Below are 12,321 nucleotides of genomic sequence, written 5' to 3'. Positions count from 1 at the left end.
GAGTCCCTGGCAGGAGCCCAGGAGGGAAGGCAACCAAGATGGGACATACATAACAGTTGTGAACTGGCTTCAGTCACTTTCCTGCTTAGCTCAGGGGCTTGTCAAAGGCCCTGTCAGTGAAGCCTCCTTGGCTCTGCCCAAACCAAAAGTTCTAGAAGGAAGATATTGGGGATAGTCCTAGGAAATACCCCTCCCTTCCCATCTGCCACACAAATCAGAGCCACTAATGAATATACAGCCTCAGGGCACAGATACCTAAGAAAACAAGTCACCACTTCTTGAGATCACAGGCTTTATTCCTACAACCACAGGGCTTGAGCCTGACTGGGGCAAGAAAACAGAGTTTCATCTGAGAATGTCTCTTATGGGCTGGGTTCTGTTCAGGGGAGGGTGGGAACAGAGGACAAGGAAGACAAGCTCCTCTGGCCCTAGGAACAAAACACATTTACTCCTTCAAAGAAGCAGATGATCTGAATACCCTCCGGAGACTGAATCTGCCCATACAGCCCCTGGAGCCAATGGGCAGACAGTACTGGCATCTGGCACAAAAGGGAATTCAGACCCAGAACAGAAGCAGCAAAATATTTTAAAAATAGTAAATTGTTCCTGGACTCACAGATCATTGTTTTTAAGGGCAAGTGCATGCCCAATATAAGTACTGGGGCTTCCTAAGAGAGCTGACATAGGATTACACAGCTGCCTCCCTGCTTCAGTGGAGGCCCTCACATCCCCTCTGAACACTTAACTTGGGTAGGAGAGGTAGCCTTTTCGTCCCTGTTCTGGGTTCTGAGAGCTCTGCAGTCTGGAGGCACAGCAGACTGAGGCTGACCTGGGCCCTGTCCCTTCTGCCTGGCAGTCACAGGATGTTGTCTCTACCTGGAGACAAAGCTGGTTTCCGGTCCCAGACAGCTGGTCAAGGGAGGGTAGTGTGGGTCAACACTGGCCCTCAGCACTCCTGAGGGGGCAAAGAGGATGGGCAAAGTTTGGAGCAGGAGGAATCCTAGGTAAAGGTCAGGATCATGTTCACTGGATGGTCAGGCAGCGGTGGCTGAAGAGGTGACTGATGACAGATGGGTCAGCCACAGTAGACGTGTCCCCGAGGTCATGGTCATTCTGAGCAATCTTCCGAAGCACTCGCCTCATGATTTTCCCTGGGGAACCACAGACCTCTAGTTACTTGGTGAAAGCACTGACCCACCCCAGCCCTGCCAAAGGCTTTCATCCACGCACACCCCACCACCACCAGGCCTCACCCCATCCCAATCCATGGAGGCCTCTGAACATACCTGAGCGGGTTTTAGGCAAGCCAGGTGCATTCTGGATGTAGTCTGGTGTGGCAATGGGGCCAATCTTTTCTCTAACTGTAACCAACAAATCATCAAGGATTTCTTCAGCACCCTTAGCCAGACTTTTCAAAAATCAAAGTAGAGATGGCTTTGTTCCCCACCTGTTTCCTCCTCAAGTCCCTGCCCACAGAGACAGCCTCAGGTTCACTGCTTCTCTCGCTCTCAACACACTTGTCTCTTTACTCTCTCATTTTATCTTATGGAACTCAGGCTGTAGAATGAGCCTGCTAGAGTTTAAATGCCACCTTTCTAGCAGTGTGGCCTTGGGCAAGTGATTTAACTTCTATGAGTCTCAGTTTCATCATCTTTAGCATGAAGGTAACAATAAGATCTGTTTCATGGAGGTGACTCTAGGGATTAAGTGGGGTAATTCATTTAAAGCACTTAGCCTAGCGGTGGCACAAAGTATTCTAGAAATGTTGGCTATTATTATTATCCTAGTGGGAGACTAGTGGAGACTGAACAGGAAGAGGGCAATCAGCCCATGGGGCCCCCTGGAATCTGTTTGTGGTTTGGGGAGCAGCTTGCTCTAGCCCCTCCCCAACAACTTGCGGTGATAACTGGGCCTCCAAGACAGACCCTATAGTCCCTGCCCAGGGAGGCTCCTTACTCTGCTTCTTGAGCTCCTCGGTGAGCTTGGGGCTGAAGGTGTGGCCATCACACAAGGTGACAAAGCAGTAGAGGCATTCACCCTTCACAGGATGAGGGTGGCCCACCACAGCTGCCTCTGCAACAGCCTCATGTTCCACAAGTGCTGACTCCACCTCCGCTGTACTCAGCAGGTGTCCTTGTCAAGGGAAAGGAAGTGCCATGAGAGAGATCCCAGGCTCTGCCCCAGCCCCTGCTCCATCTGTACCCAAGGGGCAGTCCTGGTCTGGCCAAACGGAGAAGACCCTTCATTCACTCCTCAGATGACATGCTTTCAGTCACCCCACCATCCAAGTTCCCCTACTCTAGGCACATTCCAGTGTTCATTACTCCTCTAAAACCTGGGCCCAGAACTGAATGCTACACTTAGTACATGGTCTGGCCAAAGGACACTCCTGGGCTCTTGCGGAAGGCTTCGGCTGGGTGTTGTCAGAGGAGCAGAGTTAATAAGATGGGAAGGTGGCCCCTGGCCCTTACCAGATACATTAAGCATATCATCAATCCTGCCAGTGATCCAGTAATAGCCATCCTGGTCCCGCTGGCAGCCTGGGAAGAAATGCAAAACCTAATAAATAAAAACCCTACGGTAGGATACCTGATCCACATTACCAAACTGCTACACCTTCTGCAATAGCCTTCTAACAAGTCTTCCTGCTTGCACTCTTGCCCACTGTAGTAGCCAGCCTCCAAGAGGGCACCACTGATCTCTGCCTCTTGGTATTCATAGCCCTGCAGTCCTCTTTCTCATTGTACTAGGGTTAGTCTGTGTCATCAACAGGATTTGGCAGAAGTGATAGGATGTCACTCCTGAGATTAGGCTGTAGAAGACACCTAGCTTGTCTTGGCTGCATTGTCTCAGATCATTTGCTGTAGGGTAAGCTAGCTGCCATGTATTGAGTAGTCCTATGGTGAGGTGAGGAACTGAGGATTCCTGCTAACAACCATGCGAGTGAGCGTGAACGTAGGTCCTCCAGGCTCACTCAAACCTTCAGATGACTACAGCCCCTACCAACAGCTTGACTGAAACTCACAAGAGACCCAGAATGAGAACTACCCAGTGAAACTGTTCACAGACTCCTGATCCTCAGAAACTGTGTGAGATAATATTTGTTATTTTAAGCTGCCAACTTTTGGGATAATTTGTTCCATGGCAATAGTATACTCACCTAAACTCTATTCTCCATAAATCCAGCAAAGTTATTTTCTAAACAGTAAATCAATTCTTAGCACTCCCCTGCTTAAAACCCCAAAAGGTGGTCAGGCATGGTGGCTCATGCCTGTAATCCCAGCACTTTGGGAGGCCAAGATGGGTGGATCAGGAGTTCGAGACCAACATGGCCAACACGGTGAAACCCCGTCTCTACTAAAAATACAAAAATTAGCCAGGCATGGTGGCATCCACCTGTAATCCCAGCTACTTGAGAAGCTGAGGCAGGAGAATTGCTTGAACCCGGGAGGTGGAGGTTGCAGTGAGCTGAGGTCGTGCCACCGCACTCCAGCCTGGGTGACAGAGTGAGATTCTGTCTCAAAAAAAAACAAACAACAACAACAACAACAAAAAAGGTTTCCCACTGTACTTTGAATAAAATTCAAACTCCTCACCATGGCCCACAAGACCCTCCCTGTATTATGTACGTCTCCAACGTCATGTAATATTCTTCCCTTTGCTTGCTACGCTCCAGCCACACAGGCTTCAGTCCATTCTTCAGACATCTCAAGCTGTGTCCCTCTGCACAAAATACTCTTACTCTAGATTTTCCCATGCCTGTTTCCTGCTCACCCTTCAGGCCTCTGCTCAAATGTCACTTCAGAGAAGTCTTCTCCGACGATCCTGTGTACAGTAGCCATCCCTGCAAACACTATCATGCTACCCTGTTTATTTTTCTTAACAGCACTTATCTCTATCTAAGATAAGCTTATTTATGTTTGTTGGGTTTGTCTGCCTCCCCTTACTAGAATCCCCATGAGGGAGGAGATTTTGACTACATTATTCATGGTCAGTGCCTGGGCACAGGATCACAGTGCTCAGATCTTATGGATGAATGGATTGGTAGATGGATAGATGGAGAAACACAGACTCCAAACATAAAGACAAACATGACATAATAATCATGCACTGCCACATGCCCCATCTCTTTCAACACAGGAGCATACATTGTCCATCTTTCCTCATACATCAAAGTTCAGATAGCACCATTCTGAGACCCCTCCTGCTATACTCATTCCTGCCCTTACAGTCTTTGTAGCTCTGCGTAGAAACCAGATACTGACATGTAGGACACATTCTTCTCTGATTTTCTTTACCCCTAACCAACTGATATAGTTTGGATGTTTGTCCCTTCCAAATCTCATGTTGAAATATGATCCCCAGTGTTAGAGGTGGGGCCTGGTGGGAGGTGTTTTGGTCAAGGCCGGAGAGGTAGGGGGGCGGGGGGGTGCAGATCCCTCATGAATGGCTTGGTGCTGTACTTGCAGTAACTCTATGAGTTCATGTAAGATCTGGTTGTTTAAAAGAGGCTGGTATCTCCTCCCTCTCTCCCCTGCTTCCTCTCTTGCCATGTCAAACACTGGCTCTCCCTTCGCTTTCTGCCGTGATTGGAAGCTACCTGAGGCCTCACCATAGGCAGATGCCAGCACCATGCTTCCTGCACAGCCTGAAGAATGATAATCCAAAACAAACCTCTTTTCTTTATAAATCACCCAGTCTCAGGTATTATTTTATAGCAACACACCAACTCTTCCTGAAAATGGAAGTGGAAGGCACATGTCTTAGTGGGAGGTGCAAGAGGGGGATAGCTAAAGCTCACCATCTCCTGTAACATAGTATCCAGGAAACTTCTTAAAGTAGGTTGTCTCAAAGCGTTCGTGGTTCCCATAGACTGTGCGCATGATCCCTGGCCAGGGCTGCTTGAACACCTGGGGAGTGAGGAAGGGACAGTGATCACATTTGCTATGCTGTCTCACTGGAAGATAATTACAGCTTTTCTAAATGTGGGGGAAAGTGTCCTGAATGAAGTACAGGCTTTGGAGACAGAGGATCCTGGCTTGGAATCCCAGCTCTACCACTTACTAGCTAGGTGACCTCAGAGAAGTAACTTTACCCCTCTGAGCTTCAGGATCCTCATCTGTAAATCAGAGAAAATACTTTCTGTCTTCCAAAGTTATTGTGAGGATTAAATTAATAGTATATGGAAATTGCCTAGCACGGTGTTCTATTATTGATAAGTGTTTAGTAAATTTGTGTCTCCTTTTGGGCAATCCTTGAGGAAAGCAGGTCCAGTTTGATACAAATGAAAACACTCATTTAAAAAACAGTGGTGCCCACACACCAAGTAAATAATTATTGCCCAATCAGCAACATTCTTTGGCAGCAGATCGATGGAATGGATGGGATTCTAGGCTGAGTCAGAAGGCCTGGATGTAAGCCCTGCCCCTGTTACTAACTTGCTCTTGGGAAAGTGAAATGGGGTGGGGTTGAAGGGACAGGTGAGGCTCCTGCAAGTATGAATACAATAATCACAACAGCTAATGTTTATCAAGTACTAATTGTTAGTTTCTCTGCTAACCCCTTCATGTGGATTATCTAACTCAATCAAGCAAGCAACCATAGGAGACAAAGGCATTATTTTTTTCTGAGACGGAATTTTGCTCTTGTTGCCCAGGATGAAGTGCAATGGCACAATTTTGGCTCAATACAACCTCCACCTCCCCAGTTCAAGTGATTCTCCTGTCTCAGCCTCCCGTGTAGCTGGGATTACAGACGTCCACCACCACGCCCAGTTACTTTTTGTATTTTTAGTAAAGACGGGGTTTCACCATGTTGGCCAGGCTGGTCTTGCACTCCTGGCCTCAGGTGATCTGCCCGCCTCAGCCTCCCAAAGTGCTAGGATTACAGGTGTGAGCCACCGTGCCCGGCCAGAGGCACCACTTTAACCCTATTTTACAAATTAGAAAATTTAGATTCAGAGGCATTAAATAACTTATCTGAGGTCACAGAAGAGGCAGAGCTAGGATTTGAACCCAGGCAGGGTGACTCCAGATCCTACGTGATTTTCTACTATGTTATAAAGCCTCCTTTCTGTAGAATCTTTGTCAAAAGAAGATGGGACTTAGTCTTCCAGACCCAAAAAGGTACCATCAGGAATCTGAGCGACTCTTAAAACGCCCTTAGGAGACTTATGGCCCAAAAGGAAGAGATGCAGGCAAAGTATCGAGGGTCCCCTCCAGGGTCTCTCAGTGAGCAAACCTCCAACCATGAAGCTTCAGTCCTAAGCAGCTACCAGGAGAGATTAGGTTATTAACTCTAAAGCAAAGTACCCTTGGCAGACCCTTTCCCTCTCTCCTTAAAGACTCCCAAGGGCCAGGGCCTCACCAGATAACCTTCAGCTTCACCTTCCAACTCTTCCCCGGACTCATTCAGGATTGCAGGAGCTACACCAAAGAATGGGAAAGTCTAGAAGCAAACAGGAGACAGAACCCAAGAAGAGGAATGAGGCAACTCTGACCCAACTCCCAAGGAGCCCCAGAACCCCAAATTCTTCACACATATCAGTCCAGTTCTCCACTATCTAGCTAGGCCAAATGCCCCAAGACACCATCCCTGCCTAGCCCAAGACCAGCCAGGGAAGCATCACTCACAGCAGAACCAGGTTTCATGGGTGTGGCACCAGGAAGGGGAGTCAACATGTGGCCACCCTGGGGAAGTCAGAGATGAGAAATTTGAGTCAATCTTCCCACATTGTCCCTGGGACCCAGCCTTCTGAACCCTTCACTCACTGTCTCTGTTTGCCAGAAGGTGTCCACGATGGGGCAGCGCTGGGCACCTACCACCCGGTGGTACCATAGCCAGGCCTCAGGGTTGATGGGTTCACCCACTGTGCCTAACACCTGCAAGGATGCCCGGCTATGCCTGGGGCAGGGGAATGGGAGAGAGGAAGGCTCTGAGTACTACTGGAAGACACACATACCCAGGCTTTTCTCTTGCCCCGTCCTCTATTCCAGGTCAGAGAGTTGGGACAATGGAAAAGAAGAGACTGTACAAAGGCCAGCACCCAGCTCTGAGGGATACCCACAGGGCAGCAACTGGGAAGAGGTCTCACTTGGTGACAGGCTCATCTCCAAACTTCATGAGCAGACGGATGGCTGTGGGTGCTGTGTAGAACTTGGTCACCTTGTATTTGTCCACAATGCTCCACAGGCGGTTCACGTCCGGATATGTGGGAATCCCCTCAAACTGACCCATGAAGGCTGGTCATTCCCAGTCTTTCCTAATAGTCCTTCTATTCATCCCCCTACCATTCCCTCAGGTTCAGTATTTTTCCCTTTCTGACCAACCATATCTTCACTCCCTGGCCAGACAAGCCAAGATACCATCCTAGTCAGGATACGCAACCCCCTCAGGACTTCTCTTTCTCCAGAAAACAGATGATTGTATAAGTCCCCCTCCCTCTAGACCAAGCAGCCTTGGGAGGTAGTCACCCAGGATAATCTTGTCCGTCCCCCAGCTAGGCCAGGTGGCTCCCTTCTCACCAAAACACTGGTGGCACCATTGGCCAGTGGCCCATAGGTGACGTAGGAATGACCAGTGATCCAACCAATGTCTGCCGTGCACCAGAACACATCCTCTGCGTGGAAGTCAAACACATACTTGAAGGTTGTGGCTACATAGAGCATGTAGCCCCCAACTGTGTGAACCACACCCTGTGGGAAGAATGCGGAACAGGTTAGGGTCTTATGCCCACCCCTACTGACCACCAAATGGAGGCTGCGCAGAGCTGGAGGAAGATCCTCCTCAGGGATTCCAGCCCTGCCAGCACCCTTTTCACAGCATCCATCTCTCTTCCATCTCCTTTTCTCCATGCTCCCATCTCATCTCCTTTATCACACTCCTGATGACACATATGTCTATCAGGCCATCATTCATACCAGCACCCTCAGATGGTATTTCAGAGCCACCCACATCACTCACACATGAGCACTCATAGCACACTCATAATAGTCCCTCTGTTGTGTATTTGTGCCCACACACTCAATTATACACCAGCAGAGTGAGTGGGAAAAAAAAAAGATAATTCCCTTTGCTTATTCCATCCCTACCCCCATCTCTATGAAAGAGAGGCCAAAATTGTGTTTCTAAAGACTTATTGAGGGATATTTCAAAGCATATGGAGATAATTTAGGGGTGGAGTGGGCAGAAGGTGGAGTGACATAGCTTTCAAGTCAATGGAAGAAACAGTTTTCTTAAGTGTTTCCGGCTCCCATGGTGTGTGCTGGCAGAGGACTACATGTTAATAGTGTGCCAGGTGGAAGGAATTGAACTCTAAGAGTTATGGTCTTAGAAGCCCGAGAGGGATCTCTGTGCCCACCCTTGGCCTTGAGTTAACAGAATAGCTCTCCTTCAACCAAACCATGGGTGCATAGGGAAAGAACATCCATGTCAGCTGTATGAAACCCTCCACCTGAATTGTCTCACCCTGGGCCTCACCACCTGTAGATTGAGGATTTATGTCTTAATTTGATTTAGAAAAGACAATGCTACATTTCCAAAACTCAGGGTTGTAGGAAAAAAATAATTTCATTACTTGTTTCCTCAGAAGCTTACTTCTTACCCCTACATAATACACACACACACACACACACACACACACACACACAACTTGCCTTGGGTTTGCCTGTGGAGCCACTGGTGTACAGGATGAAGAGTGGGTCCTCGGCATCACACCACTCGGGCTCGCACTCATCCCCTGCCTCTTGCATGAGCTCATGCCACCACAAGTCAATCCCTTGGTTCCATGAGATCTGCAGGGATGGGCAGGGAAGAACTGTGAACAGCTCAAGATGGGGACAAGATACACCCGTACCTTGCCCCTGGAGGGAATGAGGTGGGACAGGCAGGTAGGAGTACAGGAAGGGAGAGAAGGCCCTTCAAGGATGGAATGGAACAGAAAGAACAGGAGCAGAACCCAAGCTTACTGAGTACTCCAACCACCCTGCCATCCTACCCCCATCTCTACCCCAGAACTCCTCTCACCTGGCCTCAGGCTGAGGAGGAACCCTTGGCTGGTCCCTTCCCATCCTTCAATTCTGAGCTGAAATGTCACCTTCTTGGCAAGTCTTTACCTGAACGGTATCTGATAGATTGCCACCCCCAACCCTGCTATTATTATTGATCACAACACCATGTTTCTTTCCCACACAGTACATATTTCCTGTTATTTTGTTTAGTTGTCTACTTGATTACTGTCTCCCCATCTAGATAGCGACATCTATGAAGGAGGTGAAATGTCTTTCCTCCCGACCCCTGCCATATCTCCCAACACCTAGCAAAGTGCCTGGCACTCAGTCAATTTTTGTTGGATGAATGACTATGCACACACAGGTCTACATACATACATATGTACTTATGGGACTAGGCTCATTAGCAGGGATGCGGACACCACACAATTCAGAAATGCAAAATTAGTCAGAGCTTACAGGTGAGGTGGGCACCTGACCCTGTTAGTAGTAAAATAAGTCAACAGATCTTGGTCCAAGCACTTTTGCCTACATATCCAGACCCAATCCACATCTGCGGGTTTCCTACCCTAGCTCTGCTCCTGCCTTTACCCCGCTGGTACCAATAGGGTTTCCCATAGAGACTTTTGCTTGAGGAGACAGGTCCCATTCAGCAGGAAGCTTTGCTTCAAGTTGGTGAAGAAGGACCAAGGTGGACTTCTCCCAGTAGAAGGATGTCCCCCTATGCCTTTGATAATTACTTCTGGATCTGTCATCCTGAAACTTCTCTAAATTCTCCTTTGAAACTATTTTACTTTTCTGTCTATATCACCTCTTTGAACACCAATTTTGAGTCTACCATCTGCTGAATGAAGTTAGATCCCTCGAATTTGTCCAAAATCTTCAGTGTACTTCAATACCAGTTCTGCCACTTCCTAGCTATATGACCTTGGGCAAATCACTTTACCTTAAGTCTCTCCTTTTACAAATGAGGACAGTCATTCTTGCCTTAACAGACTCACAGGATGTGGTAAACACCAAAAGAGAAAAGTATTATCTAGTAAACATCAAGCCTTGGATTGCCCCAAGGGTAGAGGTTGCGGTGGGATGAGGAAGACTGATGAATGTCAGGAGAGATAGAGGTTAGTTCAGTGACTACTGGGAGTTAAACTTAAGAGTGTGGGGCTGGGCGCAGTGGCTCACACCTGTAATCCCAGCACTTTGGGAGGCCAAAGTGGGCAGATCACCTGAGGTGAGGAGTGAGTTCAAGACCAGCCTGGCCAACATGGTGAAACCTCATCTCTACTAAAAATACAAAAAGTAGCCAGGCGTGGTGGTAGGCACCTGTAATCCCAGCTACTTGGGAGGGTGAGGCAGGAGAATCGCTTGAAACCAGGAAGCAGAAGTTGCAGTAAGCCGAGATCGCACCACTGTACTCCAGCCTGAGCGACAGAGTGAGACTCCATCTCAAAACAAAAACAAAAACAAAAAACCCCACAAAAACTTAAGAGTGTGATGATGGGAACTGTTTGGGGTTTGCTTTAGCTGTCACAGAGTCCTTTCATATTAATTAGATTCTTGTGTGTTCAATGGCCCTGGCTGGCAGGTAGACATGATGGTGTAAGATAAATGCAATTCTCCCATTATAAGGATATATGCTAATTTGTTGTGTGCATATTTGGTTAAAAAAACTTCTGGAGTGTTAGATATATAGCTTGATAAATTAGAAAATGACTCTCTAACCACTCCGTTCTTTCTGTACCACTTGCCCCTTATGGTAGAGAATTTGAAATTTCTGGATTATCAACATCATAAAAACGACAAGCCTAGAAAAAGGAAGAAGAGACAGAAAGCTGCCTATGGTTAGAAAACATAAGAACACACCTGATTTTGTCTATCCATATGCATCTACACATACATTGTCACATGGGTACTTTTTTTCCTGCCAAATGATCACTTGAGATGGGGGCACTAAGGTATTCAACCAGAAGTATCAATACTGCTTTGGACAAATGGTGCTGGTCTACAGCACTGTGAACTGCCACAGAACAGGCACTAAGTACATGTAAGGACAAGGCATAGTTACAACTGTGGCTCTGCAATGAGGGCACTCTTATAATCTTATTATTTCTTTTGTGGGTGGGTGTGTATACAGAGGTGGAGGGGTCAGAGTACTCCAGGTGTGGAACTGATAACTAGCACCAGGAAGCAGAGTGAACTCAATTAGCAGAGCAAACTTTGATTGTGAATTAGGTGTGTGCCTATGAGGCCCCAGGCTCTGCACCAGGAAAAGGTCTGAATTTTCTAAAATAAGAATTGAGGAGTTGGCCTTTGTCCTTGGACCAGGATAGTCTCAAGGAGGGCAGCTGCCATGTGCGGGAGAGGAATATGAGGGAGCTCATAGACGATATGGTTGAGGAGGGTCCCTGCAAACCCTGCCAGGATCTCCCTGGAAGATTGTTTAAGGATAAAGGGGTTTGGAGCCCTGCCAGGATTTTTGCAGCTCTTTTGAAAACTATTTTTTAATTTTTAAATATGGGGCCCATTGTCAGAAAGATTTTTGCAGCTTTGACTGCAATTCTCAGACCAACAACCTGGACTTTTTAAGCCTATTTTTATGCTCTTTGGTATTTTGGGAACTGGTTGTTTTCACCTCCAAGAAACAAAAATCCAGTAGCCTTTGGCCTGAAGGTCTCTGGTATTAAGAATTACAAGAGTTTGTTATTTCTTTTCTGGTCTCTGTTTTAGAAATGCCAATCTGTCTGTTGCATTAAGGGGAAGGAAAAAACAGCTAACATTTATTGAGTAGTTACTATGTGCCAAACACCTTACATATATTGACAAAACCCGATAACATAGGTATAATTATTATCCTTATCTTACAGATGGAGAAACAAGCGAGAGAGCTTAAGTAATTTGTTCAGGTTTACACAGCAGCAGATGGCAGAGCCAGGATTTGAACCCAAGTAATCTGGCTCCAGAGATTACAATTTAAGCCACTAAATTTGTCACCTCTTTCAAAAGAAAGGGTGTAGGTCCTGCCTGAGTTTTAAAAGGAAAGCAGTATCCCCTAGGAGTCAGATCGGTCTCCACCATGCTAATGAGAATAGAGAAAAGGGGCTTATATCTACCATTGGCCTAAGAGGTTAATCATAGCAGATTTAGAGTAAGACACCCTGTGAAGATGGTAAAATCCAGAGGAATAGTGAGCTTTATGTGTTGTTTTAGGAAGGGAAGCTGTTTCCTTTTATAGCATGTGTTATCATCTCTCCATTACTGATAAGGAAACTGAATCCCAGAGGGGAGAATTGACTTACTCAAGGTCATACAGCTA

General features: G+C 47.1%; 1 protein-coding gene across 4 annotated transcripts in view; it reads right to left on the bottom strand.

Annotated features, from left to right (window-relative positions):
- Positions 1-278: 278 nt before the first annotated feature.
- ACSS2 (acyl-CoA synthetase short chain family member 2) overlaps positions 279-12,321 on the bottom strand; it is a 51,180-nt gene continuing 39,137 nt past the window's right edge. For 2 of the 4 annotated variants that reach the window (XM_019016872.4, XM_019016873.4), the window contains 12 exons: positions 8,655-8,792; positions 7,524-7,694; positions 7,094-7,227; positions 6,771-6,903; positions 6,633-6,689; positions 6,367-6,447; positions 6,241-6,270; positions 4,802-4,910; positions 2,472-2,540; positions 1,957-2,133; positions 1,287-1,361; positions 279-1,151 (listed from right to left, as the gene is read on the bottom strand). In XM_019016872.4, coding sequence (XP_018872417.1) covers positions 1,024-1,151; positions 1,287-1,361; positions 1,957-2,133; positions 2,472-2,540; positions 4,802-4,910; positions 6,241-6,270; positions 6,367-6,447; positions 6,633-6,689; positions 6,771-6,903; positions 7,094-7,227; positions 7,524-7,694; positions 8,655-8,792 — 1,302 coding nt within the window. In that variant the 3' untranslated portion in view covers positions 279-1,023. The remainder of the gene's footprint in view (positions 1,152-1,286; positions 1,362-1,956; positions 2,134-2,471; positions 2,541-4,801; positions 4,911-6,240; positions 6,271-6,366; positions 6,448-6,632; positions 6,690-6,770; positions 6,904-7,093; positions 7,228-7,523; positions 7,695-8,654; positions 8,793-12,321) is intronic. The other 2 variants (XM_004062044.5, XM_004062045.5) reach the window with 1 other exon arrangement.

The sequence above is a fragment of the Gorilla gorilla genome, chromosome 21 (assembly GCF_029281585.2).
Source record: "Gorilla gorilla gorilla isolate KB3781 chromosome 21, NHGRI_mGorGor1-v2.1_pri, whole genome shotgun sequence".
Taxonomy (NCBI): domain Eukaryota; kingdom Metazoa; phylum Chordata; class Mammalia; order Primates; family Hominidae; genus Gorilla; species Gorilla gorilla.
Note: the sequence above shows the minus strand (reverse complement) of the source record. Positions and strands in the feature narration are given on the sequence as shown.